Genomic DNA, 25,076 nt, shown 5'->3' with positions numbered 1-25,076 from the left:
AGGCCAGCGAAGAGATATAATCCCTCCACCTGGTCCTAGGTCTACCCCTCGGTCTCTTCCCAGCTGGACGTGCCTGGAACACCTCCCTAGGGAGGCACCCAGGTGGCATCCTCACTAGGTGCCCGAACCACCTCAACTGGCTCCTTTCAACGCGTAGGAGCAGCGGTTATACGCCAAGTCCCTCCAGGATGACTGAAGGGAGATGCCAGCCACCCTGTGGAGAAATCCCATTTCGGCCACTTGTATCCGCGATCTCGTTCTTTCGGACATGACCCATCCTTCATGACCATAGGTGAGGATAGGAACGAAGATGGCCCGGTAGACAGAGAGCTTTGCCTTCTGGATCATTTTTCGTCACAACAGTGCGGTAAAGCGACTGCAGTACCGCTCCCGCTGCTCCGATTCTCCAGCCCATCCCACTCTCCATTGTTCCCTCACTCGAGAACAAGACCTTGAGATACTTGAACTCCTTCACTTGGGGTAAGGACTCATTCCCTACCTGGAGTGGACAGTCCATCGGTTTCCTGCTGAGAACCATGGCCTCAGATTTGGAGGTGCTGATCCTCATCCCAGCCGCTTCACACTCCGCCGCGAACCGATCCAGTGAGTACTGAAGGTCACAGACCGATGAAGCCATTAGGACAACATCATCTGCAAAAAGCAGTGGTGCAATGCTTAGCCCACCAAACTGCAGACCCCCTCCCCCACGACTACGCCTCGAAATCCTGTCCATGAATATCACAAACAAGATTGGTGACAAAGCGCAGCCCTGGCGGAGGCCAACCCTCACCGGAAATCGGTCCGACGTGCTACCGAGGACCCGGACACAGCTCTCGCTTTGGGAGTACAGAGATTGGATGGCCCTGAGTAGAGACCCCCTCACCCCATACTCCCGCAGCACCTCCCAGGTGGGAACCCGGTCATACGCCTTCTCCAAATCCACAAAGCACATGTAGACCGGATGAGCGTACTCCCAGGCCCCCTCCAGGATCGTTGTGATGCCTCTGTAATTGGCACACACCCTCTGATCCTCCTTTTTAAAAAGAGGAACCACCACCCCGGTCTGCCACTCCTTCGGTACTGTTTCCGACTTCCACGCAATGTTGATGAGAAGTGTCAACCATGACAATCCTTCAACACCCAGAGCCTTCAGCATTTCTGGGCGGATCTCATCCACCCCCGGGGCTTTGCCACTGTGGAGTTGTTTGACTACCTCAGTGACTTCCCCCCGTGAGATTGGAGTTGATCCCCCTTCATACTCCAGCCCCGCCTCTTTCCTCAAAGTGTTCCTTCCACTGCCCTAACACCCTATCAGTTGAGGTCATCAGCGTCCAATCCTTACTGTACACAGCTTGGATGGTTCCCTGCTTCCCCCTCCTGAGGTGTGGGACAGTTTTCCAGAACAACTTGGGTGCCGACCGAAAATCCTTCTCAATGGCTTCTCCGAACTTCTCCCACACCCGCTGCTTTGCCTCGGTCACGGCTGAGGCTGCTGCCCTTCAGGCCTGTTGATACCTTGCAACTACGTCAGGAGTACCCAGGGATAAGATATCCCGGAAGGCCTCCTTCTTCAGACGGATGGCTTCCCTGACCACCGGTGTCCACCAGGAGGTTCGAGGGTTACCGCCCCTTGAGGCACCTAAGACCTTGAGACCACAGCTCCCCGCCGCAGCTTCAGCAATAGAGGCTTTGAACACCGCCCACTCTGATTCAATGTCCCCAGCCTCCACAGGGATGCCTGAAAAGCTCTGCCAGAGGTGTGAGTTGAAGGCCTCCTGGACTTGGGATTCCTCCACACATTCCCAGTTCACCCGCACTACACGTTTGGGCATACCAGGTCTGTCCAGAGGCTTCCCCTGCCACTCGACCCAACTCACCAGCAGATGGTGATCAGTTGACAACTCCTTTCCTCTCTTCACCCGAGTGTCCAAAACATGCAGCCTCAGGTCCGATGATGCGATAACAAAATCGATCATGGACCTTCTGCCTAGGGTGCTCTGGTACCACGTACACTTATGAGCATCCTTATGTTCGAACATGGTGTTTGTTATGGCCAATCCATGACTAGCACAGAAGTTCAGTAACAAACCACAACTCCGGTTCAGATCGGGGGGGCCATTCCTCCCAATCACACCCCTCCAAGTGTCTCCATCATTGCCAACATGTGCGTTGAAGTCTCCCAGCAAGGCTAAGGAGTCCCCTTCAGGAGCCCCAAGAAGGCCGAATACTCTGAAATGCTATTTGGTGCATAAGCACACACAACAGTCAGAGTTTTCCCCCCCATGACCCGGAGGCGTAGGGAGGCGACCCTCTCGTCCACTGAAGTAAACTCCAACAAAGCGTCCCTCAACCGGGGGCTTGTGAGTATCCCCACACCAGCGGGGCGCCTCACACCTTGGGCAACTCTGGAGAAGAATAGAGTCCAACCCCTATCAAGAAGTAAGGTTCCAGAGCCGACGCTGTGAGTAGAGGTGAGCCCCACCAGATCAAACTGGTATCGCTCCACATCCCGCACAAGCTCCGGCTCCTTCCCCCCCAGAGAGGTGACGTTCCAATTCCCTAAAGCCAGCTTCTGCCGCCTGGGTCTGGTCCGTCGAGGACCTCTGCTTTCACTGCCAGCCTTCTGGCAGCGCACCCGACCCCATCGCTGTTTCCCGAACAAAGTATAAAGCAGAATATTATATACATAATATTTGTAATTTCATTACTTACTGTACATTTTTGTCCATACTTTTTTGTAAAGCAGTTTTTCTTTCCTTAAAAATGACATGTGTTGTATACATTTTCTTTTTTGCTAATCTAAATTTAAAGAAAGTCAACGCTCCTAAAAGTGAGTTTGAGGCCAAGGCCATCAAGTGTCATAAAAGCATGGTGATGTCATCTCAGCGTCTTTCTAAATTTAACTAGCTTCTTTATTGTCAACAGGAGTGCTAACCTCCTCCATCCAGAACAATTCCTAAAGTGAATATAAACAGACTGTGAAATAAAAGAAATGGCTCAGTGGTAATAACTGGAAACTATGCTGTGAGTCTCATGAGTTATGAGAGGAAAACAAAACTACATCATGTTGGTACTTAAAGCTATATTTAAAGGCTAGCTGTTCTCTTAAGTTTTTTAAGCATGGCCGCAGGCAGCCCGATGTTTGTATCTGGAAGATTGGGACTTATTACTGACAAGTGTGCTCCAGTGCACTGCCTGGAAGGCTTGTCTCTCTGTGTGGGCCGATGTGAACTCTTTCACACTTGCTGAGTCGGTCAGAGTCATTCCCAGACTTACAATGGCAGGCCATCAGGCCTGGCTCCTTGAGCATTTACATTTAAAGGCGTGCCGGCAATGTGATGGGGTATGGGATGTCATTTCACATAAGTGACCTGACATGTGATATAACATGTGATGTGACAGGTGATATGACACGTAATATGGCAGCTGATGAAAAATGTAATACAACCAGTTTTATGACATGATATAGGGGATGTGACATACAGTATAATAAGACATATAATTTGGCATGTGATTTGGCGTGTGATATGACACTTCATATGGCATGTGATGTGACATGGAATATAACCTTTGATATAACATGTAATAGGTGATATGACAAGTGATATAGCATGTGGTATAACACGTGAAATGATATATGATACTGTATGGATAGCTCTGATGTCTAGGGGATGATTTAGGCCGTGCACATATGTTTATATTTGTTCTTAATAAAGATATTAACATATCACACCACCTCCATTCTCTGCAGTAGTTACCAGTAAAGTAGAGAAAAGATTTTTAAGAAGTTGGTAAGTTCTTGTCATTGTGGGATGCAAACCAATATTTAAATTGGTTTGGATTTCAAAACGTACATAGTCGGAGTCCGGCTTTAATTTCAGTGACATGATGTGATGGAACTTGATTTGATGGAACATGATGTGATGGAACTTGATTTGATGGAACATGATGTGATGGAACTTGATTTGATGGAACATGATGTGATGGAACTTGATTTGTTTATTATTTAATGCAGATCCTATGAGATGTTATAATTTGATACGGTGACAGAATATAATGTTTGGAATTTTCTTTTCCTGCCACAGGTTCTGTTGGAAGGTCGACCTGAACGTGGCTCAGGGAACAGTGTGGCCATCTTTGAAATTCACATTGTCAGTGGTTACTGTATAGGTCAGTGTGTTCCCTTAGATGTTTTTCTCCTATGTCGTATAGTCTGATGTGAAACCGTATTCATGTATCAACAAGGAGTAATGGTTGTCTGTACTGTTCAGAGTGTAATTTTGAGGAGCATCACTTGTGCGGATACAGCAACAGCTGGAACCCAAATGTCAACTGGTACGTCGGGGGGAGTGTGGCCCGAGAGCCCGAGTCTCACCTGCCTGTCAGTCACAGCCACCATCACCAGAGAGGTACACACACACACACACACACACACACACACACACACACACACACACACACACACACACACACACACACACACACACACACACACACACACACACACACACACACACACACACAATAAGTCAAAAGCAATACACTTTTAATTCTCAAGAATATTCAGACATGAGAATTGCAGTGTAAAAAAAAGGTAACAAATAAATACACAGACTGAAGTGTATTAGGTTAGTTGAAACCAATAATATTATGTTGAACAAAAAAATGTTTTATTTTTAACTTAATATTATTGCTTTCAACAAACCTAATACTATTACGTGCAATTTGTTGACATAACACATTTAAAGTCAACGTTTCAGTTTTTTCAGTGCAAAGACACACACACACACACACACACACACACACACACACACACACACACACACACACACACACACACACACACACACACACACACACACACACACACACACACACACACACACACACACAAAGCAATGCACTTTAAATTCTTAAGAATATTCTGACATAAGGAAATTGTATAGGAAAACCTACCTTTCATGAAGCATATTCAGGCAGTGGCCTATACACCAACAATGAAACACGTGCGCACATACTACCATTTAAAAAAGCCGAAATAATGTCCTTAGAAACTTTTCAAACACTTACTGCACATTCCACTTCTGTCCATTTCTATGATCTGTGTGTTCTAAACTCTCCAAACACATTCTGCCAAAGTATGGCTAAGCATACAGCCTTCTTTTTGTCACTACTGTGGTTTGCTGTTTGCGTCTGCGGCTCCCAACTGCTTATTATTGTGCAGTATTCTGGACAGTACTGAGGTATTACAGCTGGCAGACACCACTGCTTTCTGCACCTGCATGGCTTCAATTTCAAAGGAGATTAAACAGCAACTCACAGTCTCAGACTTAAGTCAACCTACTTAAATCATTTTGTCTATTGCACTACTTTATTCCACAATTATATGTATTTTACTTCATCTTAGGTATATAATATGTTGCATTGTTGGGGGAGCATGACGCTTTAGATTTTCATTGCCAAAACTAGGCTGTAGCTATTGTTCATACTCCAAATAAAGCCTTTGAATCCTTGAGTCCTCTAGGTTTTACGGAAATTCTAACTCTCCACCAGCTGCCTCAGCTTCTGTATACAGATCAGTGTCCCGTTGAACATCCACTCTTATATTCCCACCTATAACAGTTCATAGTGTACCTGCTTAAAACAATCTGGATCCAGATGCATATAAATGCTCTGTAGTTTGAGAGTCAGTTAACGTGGATTTATGGTTGTGAAGGCAGCATCTGTAATCAGGGAGGTGTGCTGGCCAAGGAACTGAACTGCTTTTTTATTTGGTTTGGATGAAAACTTGCAGGTTTGGCCATGGGGGTTATTCGTCTCTACTTTATATGATTAAAGCTGACAACATAGTAATAGTTATAGAGGGATTAGTATAGAGTGGTGCAGTGATTATTTATTTTTCTAGGCCAACCCAGGAGTTAGCATCACAAGGGCTCCCTCAACTCAAAGCAATGACGAATTTCTATTGGATTTTGGAATATCGTATAAAATAAAATCTGTGGCATCACATGTTTATGATACTTACACCTTTTGTTCAGCACGAAAATATTCCACATCTATGCAAATCTCCAGAAATGAAAAGCTACCGTTATGCTACAGTGGTCACATGCTTTTGCTAAGCCAACGGCAGCTAATGTTCTGTTTGGTGACTTTAGTAGCCTCATTGAGTGACATCAGAGCAACCGCTGCTTTTTAAGAAACGAAAAAGCTTCAGACATTCACCAGTGGGTAGTGTATGTTATGTTGTAGAACACAACATGAACACCTTGTAAGTTTGTTTTCACTTCAGACCTTATTTATGTAATCTTACCAAAAACACATCCATAATCCATTGACTTCAAACAGAGGGAGCGGTAAAATGCTAACTCATTTCCGGGTTTAGGACTCATTCCTGCACCACTTTATAGCGCTCAATGCATTCTGTGAGCGTGCCTGTGTGTATGAATCCCTTTATACATGAGTCAGCGTAACAACACACACAGCGTTAAAACACACACATCCTTTAAATAAACTACCCATCAATGTGTCCTTTCAGCTCATCACTATCTCTCCCTGCTCCAGGACACTACATGTATGTGGACTCTGTGTACGCCAAGCACTTCCAGGAAGTAGCCAAGTTGACCTCCCCCATGACTACGGTGCCCCTGGCCGGCTGCCTGTCCTTCTACTACAACAGAGACCAGGAGAGGGGGAACATCTTCTCAGTCTTCACCAGAGACCAGCTTGGACACTACGAGGAGATGTGGAGGCCCGAGGTGTTTGCTACGGCTGGCTGGACTCTGGTCAGTGTGGATATTAAGGCCCCCCACCCCCTGGAGGTCAGTACTGGAGCTTGCATTTACAATCGTGAGAAGTTCAGCTTCATATGATGATATGTGGGTTTTCTTTGAATGCTAATCCGATATCACTGCAATGTGCAAGCAAGATGATATTATGTATTTGCCTGATGCTTTTAAAGATAAGACCAGCTTCCCCTATGTTTTCTTTTCTTAACTGTCTCTAATCTAAATCCATCCAACTTGTATGACATCGTCGGAGTCAATGTTACGCATGTTTTTAACCATACATTTGTATACTTACAACCGTGTCTTACAGATCAAAACGCCAATTTTCCCCGTAAAAAAACTATATTTTTGTTGACCAAAAACTGTATAAGTACTCAAAAAATGGAGAGACAGCTTTGTTTTTACGGAGAATAAATAGGGGATGGATGTCCGGTGGATCTGCCGGTGGACGAGTGGCAGGCAGCAGGCTGACACTGAAACTGAGATTTCTGAATTACATCCTTTCTTTTACACTCCTTTTTTTCTGTAGAGGAAGTAAAGAAACCGGAACTCTGGATTTATTTGTTGTTTGAGGTGCAATATATTACTCACTGGCTTTAAGACATGAAGGAACTATTATTTTCCGCTTCGCTCTAATGCATTATTTTTGCCGGAAAGTGGGCGGGGCCGTAATTTGTACGGGACGGATGTGACGTTAGCGCCTTCATACTATATTTTTCTTGAAAAACCCTGAAAACATTCTTATCAACATATATATACACCACAAACTGTCACAAAGCCAGTGGTGTTTGGAAGGAATGAACAGGGAGGTAGGGTCTCACAAAATCTTTTATCGAGTTGCATCATGGGACATGTAGAATACAGTGTAGTTGTCAATAGAAACTCAGCACTTAAAGCCAGGATCTCAACCTCTTCCCATAATAATCTCTCATAAATGGATACAGCGCAGAAGGTGGGATGTTTATTTCTACGACAGTTGCTCAGTGGCACATGAAGCCAACATGGCCTGCCTCTAGAGTACAGAAATTCTCGGTTCTTCCTTGGATCCTCCAGTGATCTTCCATCCATAGGGCCCATAGAGCCCTTCAATCAGCTCCGTCACAGCTGGTCTCGGCGTAGCCAAAGTAAAGTGCATTTTGCAACTTTTATGCTTAAAATGTATACAAGGGCTTTTTGAGTATTTGAACTGGCAATTTGAATTCCATTAAACAAAAATCGGTGCTGCTTTTGAGACATCTCTTTCTCAATGAAAGTCAATGGGAAGATGTATTTTCAGGCCCAAATCTCTTCACAAACCGAAACAGAAGTGTAGTTAAACTGTTTAACCACTATGACATTTTGCTTCAACAGCAGGCTGTCTTCCTGGAGTCTGCCACATAGGTTCTGATCTGTTTTGATCCATCGTCCTGAGGCTTTGCAGCCTGCATATAAATGCTCCTTCTGGCCTGTGGAGAAAAGCTCATCCTCGGCCTCACTCTGTGTCTGTGTCGACCTTTGGACTGAGCAGCAGTGTGTCTGGCAGCAGCAGCTGAAAAACTCCACAATAGTCCTGCAGTGTGCATGCAGATGTAGATCTAAAGCTCCATTCTGCAGAACACACCAACAGATGCTCTGTGCTTTCAGTGCGATAACTTTTTGGTTAAAAAAAGAAAACATAATGCAGTTCTATGAGATGAAACCTGTATAATAACAAGTTGTTTGTGCTGCAAACACCACACTTTGCTCCAAGGTCACCAAAAGCCCTTCTCTGTAGCCTCACAGACCTCCTCCCAAATCCACAGCCCATCTGGCCTCCCTGTACTTGTCCACTGCTTTAGGAGACTCCTGGGTCAACCAAGCCAAAAATACCTACAGCGTGCCGGCCTCCTTCTTCACCCATGTCCACCATCGTGTTCTTAGGTGCCTCCATGAAAGGCACTGAAGACCTTTTGACCACAACTCCCAGCAGCCGCCTCCACAACGGAGACTTGGAACAAGGCCTGCTCTGATTCTACTTCCCAGCCTTCAGGAAAAGAGCACTGAAAACAAATGGACTGCTATGAAGCCATACATAATATTTGTTATCCACCGATATTCAAGCCGAGGATTATCATGTTAGGAAAACTGACATATACTTTAACAGAATAATTGGAAAGATTCAGTCTCAAGGTTGACTCTGAGGCTTCTTTTCCTGTTTTTTTTAGAGGTGATAATATAGAAAGGTGTTTCTGCGGACTGTTTTCCTTTGTAATTAACTTATTTCAACTTTCCATGTTTTTAGTCCAGTGTTCGTGTCAGCTGCTGTACTGGCAAATGTTACTGTCAGTCTCTTATTCCACTTTATTCCATTTGTTTTTTGTCTAGAAAGATCATATTTCTCCTAATATATCATTGAAGAGAAAACTCATTTGGTACTTTTCTTTCTCATACCTGTGTTATGTGCAGCTGAGTTGACCCACACACACTCTCACACACTCACTCCTCCTTTCCACTGCACTTTTATGGTTTCTTTTGCTTGTGCTTTCAGCCAGAACGCCTCCCACAGGCAGCTGCTGTCGCTGTGGAAAAGAGCTTGCATAACTTTACAAACTGGGTCAGCGCCTCTTTCCGATCGAGCCAAGAGTCAGACAGACCGTTTCCATCAAGCAGCACTCCACTCACTCACCCATGTTCTTGAATGTATGCTACACTGATGTCACTGTGTGGCCTCTACAGCTGTCTTATCTATCACCACATGTTCACTACCTTTCACAGAGCATGTTCTCTCGGACTCAGACAGGAAAAATTATGACTTAGAGTTGAAGTCACACATTACTCATCACACATCTGGTAACAGTTGCTGGTTATGTCTGTGTGTGTTACCAGGTGGTATTTGAGGTGGCTTTCAACAGTGCCAGAGGCGGATACGTGGCAATAGATGACATCTCATTTTCCCCTGAGTTCTGCCACACTGACACAGGTGATTATAGGGCGGGGTGGTTGACAACAATCACAGACTGTTCTGTATCGCACTGAAAGTGAAACTTCACTTGTGGTCACAAGAGGCTGCAATTTTTTAAGGGGCCCTGTTCTGCTCATTTTCATTTTCATATCAGTATTTAGTGTTTCTCCTGGGACATGTCTCCATGCTTTAATGTTCAGAAAGCTCTTTATGTTTCTCATACTGTCTGTGCTGCAGCACCTTTTTCCCTTTTCACCTTCAGAGCACAGTCTGCTCTGATTGGTCAGCTGGACAGAACTGTTGTGATTGGTCAACCACTTAGAGATTTCCCACCCCTCAGCCTATCACGTACAATGTCTTGGAGCACAAGCAAATAGAAGCGCAGATGTGTGGGAGAGAAACTCCCTCTTGGGGGAGCACAGGGATTTTAGCCTTTGCAGACCATTTACATGCACACAAGCCCTATTATGCTTTTTGGTGTGTTCCCTTTCCTTGTAGTGTGCTATATAGGTTTGTGTTCCTGTAAATGGTTTACAAATTTAAAATTAAATGTATCTTTTCTTTTCACTCAGGATTTCCATGCTTTCAAAATTGATAATTTATTCATGAAACAAGAAAATATTTTCTAGATGGTAAGCCTTCAATATGCAGTCTAATAAATTATAGTTAATGATTACATTTATATGGGGGTGGATGATTATACGAGGGAGAAGGGAGAGTAATTAGTCACTAATCATTCAAATCAGTCACTTATCATTCAAATCCAGAAGGGATGCTTCCTGCGAATCATTATTTTTCTCTAGAGACTCTCTGCTGCTACTCCAGCATTTTAACACCGTCCCCCAGATCCCCCTTTACTTGAACGATGCACACTGTTCATACCACTAAGGCGGTCTCACTGTGATGCTGTGTTTTTGATTCCAGAGCCGAACTTTGACCCCTCTATAGCCAACTGTGACTTTGAAGACGGGCTGTGTCTGTACCATCAGGAGAAAACAGACAGTAAGGAATGGAGCCGAGTGTCAGTGAAGCCTAATGCCTACAGGATGGGAGACCATACCACAGGAGCAGGTGAGTGTCACTGTAAACACACACACACACACACACACACACACACACACACACACACACACGCACACACACAATTCACAGATGTCTGCTGTTTTTTTTTTCTTTCTGCACATTAACTTCATTTTCTATATGGAAATATATATATTTTTTAATTGCCTTTTTAAAAAAAAAAAATTAATTGCCATTTTTAAGAAACATACACTCAAAAACATTGAAATAAATAATAAAAAATTCATACCATAGGCACAAAGTGTAACATCTAGATATTGAATACGGTGGTGAGGAGATTTAAACTTATCCGAAAACAATGGGACATATCATAACTCCCCCTACCATAAATCACGCCCCATGGTATATTTACTTCCTGCTGCCCTTTGTGTTTGTTTTACCATGGAATTAGTGTATTTTACCCTGTTATTATAAGCAACATTTCAATGAAATATACTCATCTGATCACACACTAAGCTGCTACATCATTCAATCACTCTAATATTAAAAGTCATTTTTAACAATGGCTAGAAAATGAGGGCAGCACTGATTGAGGTTTCTGTAACTGTCCAAGTTGGTTCACATCTTCACCAACCAGTCTTTAAACACTGCCAGAGCCCAAACCTTGTTCCTTAGTGTTTACTTCCTGTCTATATTCTTTTGCTGTTCCCCTTAGTGTTTACTTCCTGGGTACGGTCGAATAGTCAGTTTAGCTTAGGAAGGTTCCTAATGGAGCGGAATGACCTGGAAGTACCTCAGTGGCCGCTATGATAAGAGCTGTTGGAATTCTCTAGATCAGGGGTGCCCAACCTTTTTTGAACCAAGATCTACTTTTAAAGTTGATAGTGTGTCGCGATCTACCAAGCCATATCGAAAGCCATAGCGTAGACACAATTAATTGTGCACCTATATAATAACACAATGTTCTGACACAAAGATCAAGTTTTAACTATAATAATACATTATTGAAGTAAATGTACGTCGTGCAAAGAATAAGCACAAGTAGGCCTAGGACTGGTCCGTAACAACACAACAACATACAACCCAATTAATACAATGCCTAATTCAGGTTGGAAAAGTGGTTCTCTACCTTAGTGGGACTTCTGGCACTGAGACGAGGAAGCTAGTCTCTCATAGTCCGGACAGTAGGAGCTGAGTGCCAGCCGTAAGCAGGCCGCAAGGTGGTCATCAGTCATGGTGGATCTGTATTTTGACTTAATGATTTTCATATGTGAAAACACAGACTCACACAAATATGTTGATCCAAAAAGTGCAGTCAAATTCTTTGCAGTTTGTCTGAGGTTGGGGTACTTCTCTTTCTGCATTAAATTCCAGAATTGGACATTTGTGTCAGGTGTAGCTCTTGATTTGAGCTCAATGTCATTCTATAGTGTGAGGATCTCATTCTCAATAGCACCGCTATCCAGGTTGAAGAGTGATGCCACTTTGGACGTTATACAATCCACATCTATATTCTCCCCAAATGGAAAACTGAGAAAACTGACAACAGGCTCAATGGATGCAAAGTCAGTAAAGCGCCTGTCAAATTCTGAGAAGATGCTTTGCACTTGATCATCATAACGTGCACTCTCAAGCTCCGCGCAGTCTGTGCCCTGACGCTTAAGTTCTGTGTCCATGTGTGGAAAGTTCTGCAGATCACACTGTTGCAACCTGCTTGATAGCAGCTGCAACTTGCTTTTAAAGGTGTTCACGGAGCTGATCATGTTGATGATGTGTTTGTTCTTACCCTGCAGCTCTAGATTCAAGTTATTGAGCTTGTCAGTCAGATCAGTAAGAAAGGCTTCATCCTGAATAGCAGACACAATCTCCTTTCGATTTTTAAAATCGGCAAAAAGCGCATCTGCGGCTTCCATGAACGCTTCTTTCACAATCTCACCATCCTTGAAAGATTTCTTTCCTTTTGCAAGAACACGACAGACACGATAAGAAGCTATGGTTGCAGCCTTACTCGTGGTATTGGGCCTGGTAAAAATGGACTGTTGTGCTGCTAGCTGGCTTTTCAATTCCTTGACTTTTCGGGCGCGCAGTGGTGATTTAGCTGGGAAGTTTGTATCGTAGCTCTTGTGGACCGTCTTGAAATGCCGCTCCAAATTCCCTTTCTTTGGTAAAGCCACATTTGCATTGCAGATAAGACAGATGGATTTGGCATTCGAATACACGAAAAATAATCCTCCTCCCACTCTGAATGAAAATAATACGTTTTAGATGTTTTAGCTTCTGCCGCCATGGTAGTATCCACTCGCTCTAGTCAAGCTTCTCACGCCCTTCCGAGTCCTTAGTTAGAACCTAGCAACCATACCATGCGCGCGCAGATAGAAAGAAGCGCGTGAGATGTTTTCTGTGATTATGCCTGATCTACCTTACTATAGCTGTACAAATCTACACACTGCTTCACGCGATCAGCAGTTCATTGTGCCTATTTAAGATGTTTTAGGTTGGAAGTTTTAATGTAGGCCTATTTTACACAACAGTAGGAGGATAGCCTACACACAACATTTTCTCGCGATCGACTGGAACTCAGCCCGCCATCGACTGGTAGACCGCGATCAACTGGTTGGGCACCCCTGCTCTAGATGATAGGAAAGGAGCTCTGAAACTTCCTTTATAACCTCCTTTATCTTAGGAAACACTGGATCTTCCTTTAGGAAAGGAAAGGAGAAAATGCTGTCCCAAAATTCCTTGCGGCCACAACATTTCCCATGACACAACATTCGGCTGTTCACAGAAACAACCGATCGTGACGGAGAAATGCGTTTCATGAAAGTGACGGGGCTTATTAAGCAGTTTAAAACTTATGCCGTAACTTTCTAACGTGCTTTATTTTGAACGTTCAGCTCTATATTAATCAAAAGGAGAAATATGAACGTTACTTTTTTATCTTATAACCACTTTCCTTTCATTTGTTTTGTTCTTGTTCTCTTTTTATTTTCTTAACTGGGGACGGTTCAGCAATCATGAATCCAAAGTTCCGTGCTCTCCTCAAATATATAGATACATATTCAAAAAGTATCACATGGTGTTATGGGATTGACATGACTGCACATAGTCAAAGGGATTTCTTAGCAACACTCTGTTCTTTTTCTCAGTGGTCTGTTAACTAAAATTAAATACCACTGGAATGTCGAAGTTGACCAATCAGAATCAAGTCTTCAGCTTAGCAACATAATAAATGTATATTTTAGTGAGTGGGGTTAGTATTTGTTGGAAAGACAATCATAGATGAAGTGAACACAACAGCCTGATGTTTTTCAGTTTGCTCCACCGTTTATCTTACTATGGTCTTGTTGTCCTTTTGACAGTAAGATGGGATAACTAGTACTTTGCATTTCTTAGTATAAAGCTAGCAAAGATGCGTTATGGTGAAGACATGGAAGATTGTGGAAATACTGAAATCACTTACACTCCTTTTCTAAATGCATAAACTGGTGCACTAATAAAATAGTGATTATAATAATAATAATTTTAATTTAAATAGCGCATTTCTAGGTACCCAAGGCCGCTTTCCATTTTTTGAGACAGAAAACAAATAAACAAACAAAAAACTAGGGCAAATAAAAGAATAGAAAAATAAAGTAAATAGTATAGAAAACAGAAATGGCAGTTGTGGTAGAAGAACGGGGGACTAAGATGAGTTAGTGGTCAAAGGCTATGGTGAAGAGGTGAGTGTTTTAGTGAGGATTTGAAGATGTCCAGGGAGGCAGCATTGCGGTTCTCTGCAGGAAGAGTGTTCCAGAGGGTGGGGGCCGCAACACTGAACGCCCTGTCACCAACGGTTCAGAGGCGAGTGCGAGGAATAGACAGAAGGCCTGTCTCCGAGGACCGCAGACTCCGTGTAGGGGTGTAGGGATGGAGGAGGTCTGATGAGGCCATGGAGAGACTTGTAGGTGTTGTAGTTTTGGAAATCTGCTCAGCACTGTGGCTGACCTCTAAATGTACCTAAATGTATACTTTGTACCAGTTTTGAATGAAGGTGTGAATTTTTGGAATTTGTTCTGAATGTATAAGTGTTCCTTTCATATTTACACATTGGTAAGAAGATCGTCATTATGGACGCTGTATTGTATTTTAAACGGCATACCATTGTAGTTAAACACATTGTGGCTGAACTAACACCATCATCTTTGTTTTATATTGTGTTCTACATCTTATTTCTCTAGGCTGTTTCCTCCTGGTTAACACTCTTTTCTCTTCGAGACCGGATTATGTGGGTCGACTTCATGGTCCCCTTTTACCAGGGAACCACAAGTACTGCCTGAGGTTCTACTACCTGCTTCATGGATTTAGGAAAGTAGACAACGCTCTGGCCCTTTATATTTATGATGAGAACAATGTGGCCCAGGAGAAGGTTTGGAGCCTGACCGACACATCCAGGGATGTATGGACTGAGGTGGAGATCACTTACATGAAGCCAATGCTTTCCAAGGTATAAAACATGGTTCATATGATGGATGATATATTGTATGTGGACGTTAATGCTTCTGATTGGGAAGGATGGAAACACAGGTTGATGGTTGAATGATTTACAAACGTCTTGGTGATGAAGGGATGGATGGATAATGGATGGATAATGGATGGATGGGTGGGTGGATGGATGGATTGGTGAATGGATGGATGGATGGATGGATGGATGGATGGGTGGGTGGATGGATGGATGGATGGATGGATGGATGGATGGATGGATGGATGGATGGATGGATGGATGGATGGATGGATGGATGGATGGATGGATGGATGGATGGATGGGTGGGTGGATGGATGGATTGGTGAATGGATGGATGGATGGATGGATGGATGGATGGATGAATGGATGGATGGATGGATGGGTGGGTGGATGGATGGATAGATGGATGGATGGATGGATGGATGAACGGAAGGACGGATAGATGGATAAAAATGCTCAAATAGCAGTATTCAGTCCTTTTTGTTTCCCAGGTGGTGTTTGTCAGCATATGTAAGAACTTCTGGGAGTGTGGCTTGGTAGCCATTGATGACATCACTGTCAGCCTGGGGGACTGTCAGATGACAACAGGTACAAACCCTACTTATTCAGGGGGGGCTAATTCTTTTAAAACCTTTTATTTTAATTGAATTAAAATGTATATTAAAATGCACCTGCCTTCACAGTATTTTATGTTCTTGAGTTGCCACGCTACACATTATTTGAGGCCCAGTTCAATTTACAATTGTATACTTATTTAGTAGGCCAGGGTCCCTGGTGCTGCTTTCTCTTTCATTCAGCTTAGGGGTTGTTGAGCTGAAAAATGCTGAAGACGGGTCTCTGGGCAAAACAGACATTGCTGGGTTGGCCTGATTATTCTCTTTTTTATTACATATTATTTTCCAGCTACTGCACATCATACTGAAATAACTGAAACATTGACTAAGTTGAAACAAATATTTGTTATTGGAACTTGTATATAGTGCTTTCAACTAACCTAATACAGTATGTGAAATCTATTGATAAAATACATTTAATTAAACTCAACGTTTCAGATTTTATAGTGCAGCCAGGAGCATGCTCGGTAGTGGAGCAGCCTTTAGTGTTGATTAGTTAGTTTAGCTCCCATCCCAGAATGATCCTGGAGGTTTAGTAAACTGCTGCACACACTGCACTGTTCCAGTTTTCATCCAAAACTTGCACACCTTCTGTATTGACCGAGTGTGTTTGCTCCGCAGGCTCCCTCCCGGGCCAGTGTGACTTTGAAAGTGGAGTCTGTGGCTACATACAGGATAAGAAAGGAGACAAAGCCGATTGGCTGCGAGTGCGAGGACACACCCCCACCTCTTATACGGGACCCAGAGGAGACCACACCACTGGGGTGGGTGAGTCACTTCCTCCTCCATTGCTTTGTTCATTCATTCAGAGGTCATGTGTGATGTGAAAGGATTAATGTATCATTCCACTCTTAAAGATGAGACGTTGACATCATGTATTCACATTATTTCTGCAGTTTTTTAAAACAGTGGAGTTGGCTTTTGGATGATAATACCAGTTTATCTCAGTTACACAGTATTCTTTGTGTATTGTATTTGTACAGCTGAGATAAAACATCCCATAAATGTGTAATTCATTATGCCTCCCCAGGTTACTTCATGTACATCGAGGCGTCACTGATGCGTCCGGGTCACAAATCTCGACTGCTAACCTCTGACCTGCGGGGCTCCTCGTCCCCTCAGTGTTTGATCTTCTTCTACCACATGTACGGATCTGGCTCCGGCATACTGAGCGTTCTTCTGCGCCGCAGTGACAGAGAGCAGGACACGTTGCTGTGGAGACGCCGGGGGGAGCAGAGCGTCAGCTGGATGAGGGCGATGGTGGACTACCAATGTGATGTCCGACACCAGGTAACCGGCTAATACCAAAGAGAGTGAGAAAAACAACAGGAAGTACATTACATTACATTGAAATGATACTTTTATCCAAAGCAACATACAATAAAGCAATAAACCATGAATATACAAAGAGCTGGAAAAATGCAGGACTATTCGCTTTAAATAAACCAACCCGGTTTAAGTACTGTTGCATTAACCATTTTAACTGTGTATAGTCACAGTAGACACGACAGAAAAGGTGTGTAAGGACTGCAGCTTGGCGATATTACAACATTATCAAGTCTCCCTCTGTAATGATAAACGGGCTGAAATAATATTACAGTATCAGAAAATGAGAAGTGATAGGAAACCAATGTCATACAAATGCATGCACAGATCACAATACAAAATATAACATCATCATTTTTTAACATTAACCATAAGCAGTCAAAGTGAAAAAAATGTGTTTTTTTATTGTAGAAACTTAACTAAAAAAGTAAATACTAGAATTAGAGATTACTATACGTGTATGTGAACTGTGAGTGAAATATTTATAATAACAATACAATTTAACTGGATATAATCTAATATTAGTACATAATATTCAATAGTCACATGGTTTGTGTCTCTTTCAGATAATATTTGAAGCCATCCGAGGCCCATCACTACGAAGTGATATTGCTATTGATGACATCTCCTTTAAAAGAGGACCCTGTGAAGGTTAGTAACAGAAGTATTGATCCACAGGTGATGGATATTTGTAATGTTTGCCTTAAAGCAATACTGTGTGCATTTCTTCCTGAGTGTAACAGTAATATCTGTTGTCTTGTCCTCCTCCTCAGATCCCGGGGACTTCGCTCCGTACTCAGGTTTCTCTGAGTATTTTAATGAGATTGAGAACTGAGACAGCGGGGACGTCTTTCTCTATAAATGTTTGAGGGTTTTAGAAGTGTGAATAATCCACCGAAACAATTTACAAAATTGTGTTGCAGCCAGTATCTCTAGTGCAGTGTGGGTCTGTCTTTCTTCACTTCTCAGCCTGTCATGTTCATTCTCAAACATTTGTATCTTGACTTGTCCTTGTGATACTCAATACACAACAGCTGTGTTAAAGCTGCTCATACAAATATTTTTAAACTTTGCTGTACATTAAGGGAAAAAAAGGTGTTTCAGTTATAAAGCACTAATTATGTGCTACATCATAACCACATTTACTATCAGGTACACAGGGTTTCTATTCAGAATGTTAAAAAAAAACATGTCAAATAGCTGATTTCATCCCAATAAAGGTTGAACTGACCTTCTGCTCAGTACGGTGGCCAACAGAGCCCAATGCATTACAATGGCCCAAAACAGGAGGAGAACCACACTGCAGTTTTAAAAACAATGCAAATAAAAAACAATACAAATTACAAGTTTCATGCAAAGGAAAAAACATTTTCATCCACTTTACAACACATGCGCAGCACTTGGAAAACATTCACCATCTTGATGAAACATGCGCAGCGTTTATTTAAAGCAGCATAAACCAAACGCTGCAAATACAAAACGCAGCAAGATGCTCAAAACACAACGGAAACCAGGAGACACTAAAAAGTGACGCACACAGCTGGGACTGGAGCGCTTGGTGACGTTCAGGATTATAAAGTTGTCCAACTGTCTCCGTTGGCAGAATTAATCTCTTTCATATCTTTAAGTGTTTTGACAGTATATCTGCTGTAATATCAGAAGGAATCATGTTAAAATAAGACAATCAAATTTACATTTTATGTCAGTTTTTTATTTGCAGCATTTTGTGTTTTTGTATTTGAATCGTTTTTGAGTGCAGCGTGTTTCTCCTGATGGAAATGTGTTGGGCCGTTGGAACTTGTTGGCCACTGTAGCTCAGGGTGTCATGGCTTAGTCTAATTGGGCAAAAAAATGGAAATCTCTATGGACGAACAACGTGGGGAACCATATAATTACACACTTTGGTGGTTAGTCACAATGAGCCTTAATCACTGCCATGAAAGAAAGCACACAACATTAAGAATAGGCAATACTCTTTTTATAATCCTTTCTTTGTGTATCTACTGATGCTTTATTGTTTGTTCATTAACTCTGTTCTGTATATATTTTGTTAAAGGTATCCATTGATTGAATTCACAAATTGGCTTCTGCCATACAACTGTGTGGATGTTGGGTAGATTTATTTGGTTATTTCTTCGTGAGATGTTTTAATGTTAGTTCCACTGTGACAAAGGACATGAGTCCAGCTTTAGTCTTCAGTCAAAAATCTAAGCGCTTCCAGATACTGGTCAATGTTTGGTAATTCCTGTCAGGATTTACATTTAACATGTAGTCAGAATCAGATCAAGTTTATTATCAGGTCTACACATACAACATTTTTTATTTGGTGTCTGGTGATGCGAATAGTCAGTAAGGTGCTGGAAACCTTCCCTTGATGGTGGCTCATGAGTATCATATATTTCATGCAGACCTTCTGAGATACACGCTACACCTCTGCTGCACTTAGTCTTCTGTCTGTGAGATCTTGTTGTACCAGGCTTCCTGTTTAACCTCTTAACCAGATTAAATGTTGCTTATAATTTTGATGTCTGGACTCTGGCTTTTTCTTGTTGTCTTCTTAATGACTTTTATGATTACGTTTATGATGAAGAGTGGTGCAGTGATGATATATAGTAGCCCGATGACTGGAAGATAGCATTTCACTGATTCCCTCAACGAAAAGTCATTTGAATTTTCCACATGATTTCAGAATATTGCAGAAGCAGAAGGGGAAGTGTGTGGGAGAGAAACTCCCTCTGGAAGGAACACAGGGATTTTAGCCTTTACAGACCATTTACATGCACACAAACTTGTAAAACACACTGCAGGAGAGGGGGAAAGCAGAATAGGGCTTGCTTAAGCTATAAAATACAATATAGTCACATGGCTATGCTCACCACCACTAAGCTAAAAGCAGCCAATGTTTAGCGTGATGAAGTTAGTCTCATTTACTAACTTGTTAGCATCCGTTTTTTTTTATGACTCAGAAGCTTCAGAAATTCACCAGTGAAGTATTTACTGACATATTTCATGTCATATAATAAAACGTGAAAATCTCTGCAGCTTGTCTAAACCACAAACCTAATTTCAGGCATCTAACCAAAACACACTCAAAACCTTTTGACTACTGACGAAGTTACCGAAAGTGGAAAATGCTAACTCATGGAGTGTTTTAGGACTCATTCCTGCACCACTCTTTTTCCAGTTAATCTTACCATACAATTTACCCCAGGCACTACAACACAGTGTAAGGGAGGTTGGACAAAAAAGGACAAGCAAAACAAACAAAAAAATTAAAGGCAGTCAACAGGAAGTTGATGGGGCAGGGGGGCTTATGGATAGACATAGGTGAAGAGATGGGTTTTGAGGCGGGACTGAAAGAGTGTTAGGGACACAGAAACACGGCGATTTTGGGGGAGGGAATTCCAGAGCCTAGGAGCTGCCATGACAACATTGTTCTCACCAAAGTAACTACGGAGATCTGATGACACAATGTCTTTGATATTAATATCTGTATCCTGCACCTACCGTTCATGAGACACACTAAAGTTGTCAGTACACTGAAAATGAATTATGGTTGTTCATGTGTTTTTAGCGCAGCTGATAAAGGTGAATTTATTTGAATAACTTTATATTCAAGATTCAAAGGGTTTACTATCATATAATATATAACTACAGTGTAGCTGGGTCACAGGTTCCTCAACTGCAATATACTGTAAATATATACAAGCCATAAAACAAATACACTTCTATATGATTTATATTTTTTAACCTGTAAATGTATGTTTATTTAATAATAATTTGTATTAGCTAATATAATCCAAACCGAAAAAGTAACTAGCTGTCAGATAAATGTAGTGGAGTAAAAGTATAAAATAGCACAAACTGAGAATATTTGGTAAAGTACAAGTACCTCAAAATGTACTTAAGAGCCGTACTTGAGTAAATGGACTAATGAGACAAACAGTAAAAGCAGGCTGCTCACCAGGTTCCTGGAACAGAAAAGAACCTTTTCTCCTTCCTGTCCCTGTTCAGGAGCCACTGAGAGAATCTCCCCCAGTGAAGAGGACAATAAAGAGCAGGCCCAGGGAGGAACAGATAAGGTATGTAACGGGATTAAGTCATCAGACCACACAAAATGGCAACTGTATTCCCTTACAGTTACACAAAAAGATGTAATCAGATTACTGCTGAGTCACTGCCATCTCTCCACCACAAGCCGGCGCGCCCCCCTACAAATGTTTTTTCAGAATATTCCATTTCTTTATGGGAATAAATGATGCACCTCGTCTTGGTAACTCTTTGATATTCATTTGGCGCCACCATCAGGCCAAATTGTAAAAAATGCAAATTACAACACAATAATAGGAGGGTGTCCCAGAAAATGCAAATGTGATTTATGATGAACTTGTTCTGTTTCTGCTGTCAGCCATGAAGCCTTCTTATTTGCGGTTATACTGCATGTTTTTCTTTTAAAAGCCAGTAATGTATTGCAGGATATTTACTGCATGTATAAAAAAGGCAAACAACATAATCAGAATCGTATTCCACAGGCTGCTGCGGTTTGACATTCAATAATGTCATACATGTATGACTATGAATTAACTACAAAAGAAAAGGCATTACTCACACAGCATTTCAGTGCTACTTTATGTAGCACGAAGAACAATCACATGGCATGTTCACACTTTATAATTGTTATAATATAAACTTATGGAGCGATGAGGCAGCAAAGTTGATTACATTACAACAAAGATCTGGGGCCAAGTGGCAGGTCAGAATCAGAATCAGAATCAAATGTATTGCCAGGTATGTTTAGACACACAAGGAATTTGATTTGGTGTGTGAACATAAACAACATAAGAAAATAAGTTGTAAATGTAGGTCAAAAATATAAAGATAATAAAATGAGTATTTTTAAGAAACTTTCTAGTATTAAAGAAGAAAATGCTAAAGACAGATATTTATGCCAAATTTAAATTTAAATAAAGAATGTTCAAGGCTAAAAAAAACAAAAAAAAACATTTGAAATAAGCAGATCTGTTTACACAATGAAAATATGGCAATATATGGCAAACTACGGTGGGTTGTATTTTAAAGTGGACTTCTGTGCAACATGTAATCAGATTTGATGTAGATAAAGCCACAGAGAGCTAGATAAACAGTCATATGTCCACTAAAAAGTTTTAAAAGATATAAAAACATAACTATTTACACAGAGTGAATAATTCCAAAGATTCAAAGTAATAAATTATATATTGTGTGTGGAGATTGGTTGACAGCTATTTGAAAACGTTGAACCACTGGTTTGAAAGTAGAGGGATTAAATTATCATCTTTCTTCTACTTCACATACTGTTGAAGACTCAGGTCAACAGACGGTATTGTATGGTTTTATATTATAATGACCCTGAGGCTCTGTAGGTGTAGGAACAGTTAGCACCACTGGAGGGCAGTGAAAGAGAAATATCACTGTAACAGAGTATGAGTATTACTGCAGTAATCAGGATCTTGAATCCATCCAAATGATATATGTACGTATACATATGTACATATATCATTAATAGATTTATTAAAACATTTTTTATCATATTTTGCTTACTTGGAATAGAATTGAACACCTTCATTTCTATTGAACAAAGTACAATAAAATTACAATAACAATCAGGACCTTTCAATTATACATATGAAACAAAAAAATACAAATATACACAATGAATAAAAATTATAGTAAATGATTTGACCTGATTCAGAAAGATAGTGATATTTTGCAATAAATAAATAATGTGGGTTATTTATTTTTACAGAATTTATTTAAATTGTCTCATTGATACAAAAAAGACATGGTGGTTTTCATATTATTTTCTCACAAAACATATTGATTAATGACACTACATTGAATTATGTGTGATTAATTCCAATATAAAACATCTGGTGTAGTAACCTGCTGCCATTAAACATTTGACAGAAACAAATATATATATATTGCAGTCTGTAAATATCCATAATATGTTCCTCTGGCCATTCTGAGAACCAGCACCTTATCGTGGTGGAGAGGTTTGTGTACCCCGATGAACCTGGGGGCTGTGTTGTCTGGAACCTTGTTTTTCCTGGTAGGGTCTCCCATGGCAAATTGGTCTCAGGTAAGGGACCAGATTAAGATCGGTTCAAAAAGACCTCATGACAAACAAACTTGAAAGCCAGGATACCCAGCCCGGAGGAAGCCCGGGGTCCCCTTCTGGAGCCAGTCCCAGAAGGAGGACTCGTCGGCGAGCGTCTGGAGGCCGGGCTTGCCATGGAGCCCGGCCAGGCACAGCCCGAAAAAGCAACGCGGGTTACACCTCCGCTTCCCCCACGGGCCTGCCACCTACGGGAAACAGCGATGGGGTCGGGTGCTCTGCCAGAAGGGTGGCAGTGAAAGCAGAGGGTCTCGACGGACCAGACCCGGGCGGCAGAAGTTGGCTTTGGGGATGTGGAGTAGGTGGTGGAGCGTTACCAGTTGGATCTGGTGGACTCTATTCTTCTCCGGAGTGTGAGGTACCGAGCGGGTGTGGGGATACTCACAAGCCCTCGGTTGAGTGTCACTTTGTTGGAGTTTACCCCACGCCTCCACGCCCACGTCGCCTCCCTACGTCTGCGGGTCATGGGGGGGAAAACTCTGACTGTTGTGTGTGCTTATGCACCAAATAGCAGTTCAGAGTATTCGGCCTTCTTGGAGACCCTGAAAAGAGTCCTGTATGGGGCTCCTGAAGGGGACTCCTTAGTCTTGATGGGAGACTTGCACACGTTGGCAATGATGGAGACACTTGGAGGGGCGTGATAGGGAGGAACGGCCCCCCTGATCTGAACCGGAGTGGTGGTTTGTTACTGGACTTCTGTGCTAGTCATGGATTGGCCATAACAAACACCATGTTCGAACATAAGGATGCTCATAAGTGTACGTGCTGGTCGAGGAATGACGGACCAGCTTTTTACTCTCGCAAGGATCCTGAAGGGGGCCTGGGAGTACGCTCATCCGGTCTACATGTGCTTTGTGGATTTGGAGAAGGCGTATGACCGGGTTCCCAGGGAGATACTGTGGGAGGTGCTGCGGGAGTATGGGGTGAGGGGGTCTCTACTCAGGGCCATCCAATCTCTGAACTCCCAAAGCGAGAGCTGTGTCCGGGTCCTCGACAGCACGTCGGACCTATTTCCGGTGAGGGTTGGCCTCTGCCAGGGCTTCGCTTTGTCACCAATCCTGTTTGTGATATTCATGGACAGGACTTCGAGGCGTAGTCGTAGGGGAGGGGGTCTGCAGTTCGGTATGCTAAGGATTGCCCCACTGCTTTTTGCAGATGATGTGGTCATAATGGCTTTATCGGTCTGTGACTTTCAGCACTCAATGGATCGGTTCGCGGCCGAGTGTGAAGCAGCTGGGATGAGGATCAGCACCTCCAAATCTGAGGCCATGGTTCTCAGCAGGAAACCGATGGACTGTCCACTCCAGGTAGGGAATGAGGCCTTACCCCAAGTGAAGGAGTTCAAGTACCTCGGGGTCTTGTTCTCGAGTGAGGGAACAATGGAGCGTGAGATGGGCTGGAGAATCGGAGCAGCGGGAACGGTACTGCAGTCGCTTTACCGCACCGTTGTGACGAAAAGAGAGCTGAGCCAGAAGGCAAAGCTCTCTGTCTACCGGGCCATCTTCGTTCCTATCCTCACCTATGGTCATGAAGGATGGGTCATGTCCGAAAGAACGAGATCGCGGATACAAGTGGCCGAAATTTCTCCACAAGGTGGCTGGCATCTCCCTTAGGGATAAGGTGAGAAGTTCAGTCATCCGGGAGGGACTCGGAGTAGAACCGCAGCTCCTTCGCGTTGAAAGGAGCCAGTTGAGTTGGTTTGGGCACCTAGTGAGGATGCCACCAGGGCGCCTCCCTAGGGAGGTGTTCCAGG

General features: G+C 42.6%; 1 protein-coding gene across 1 annotated transcript in view; it reads left to right on the top strand.

The window, feature by feature from the left end:
• The window catches only part of mamdc2a (MAM domain containing 2a), a 36,956-nt gene extending 17,265 nt beyond the window's left edge, over positions 1 to 19,691 (top strand). Inside the window, exons 4-14 of the mRNA XM_063897652.1 lie at positions 4,086 to 4,170; positions 4,272 to 4,409; positions 6,562 to 6,818; positions 9,630 to 9,723; positions 10,630 to 10,776; positions 14,943 to 15,208; positions 15,718 to 15,814; positions 16,462 to 16,608; positions 16,871 to 17,130; positions 17,733 to 17,817; positions 17,940 to 19,691. Of these exons, the coding sequence (XP_063753722.1) occupies positions 4,086 to 4,170; positions 4,272 to 4,409; positions 6,562 to 6,818; positions 9,630 to 9,723; positions 10,630 to 10,776; positions 14,943 to 15,208; positions 15,718 to 15,814; positions 16,462 to 16,608; positions 16,871 to 17,130; positions 17,733 to 17,817; positions 17,940 to 18,001 (1,638 nt within the window). The 3' untranslated portion in view covers positions 18,002 to 19,691. The remainder of the gene's footprint in view (positions 1 to 4,085; positions 4,171 to 4,271; positions 4,410 to 6,561; positions 6,819 to 9,629; positions 9,724 to 10,629; positions 10,777 to 14,942; positions 15,209 to 15,717; positions 15,815 to 16,461; positions 16,609 to 16,870; positions 17,131 to 17,732; positions 17,818 to 17,939) is intronic.
• The last annotated feature ends 5,385 nt before the right edge of the window (positions 19,692 to 25,076 follow it).

Source organism: Eleginops maclovinus, chromosome 12 (assembly GCF_036324505.1).
Source record: "Eleginops maclovinus isolate JMC-PN-2008 ecotype Puerto Natales chromosome 12, JC_Emac_rtc_rv5, whole genome shotgun sequence".
Taxonomy (NCBI): Eukaryota; Metazoa; Chordata; class Actinopteri; order Perciformes; family Eleginopidae; genus Eleginops; species Eleginops maclovinus.
The sequence above is the reverse complement of the archived record's forward strand: the minus strand, read 5'-3'. Positions and strand labels throughout refer to the sequence as shown.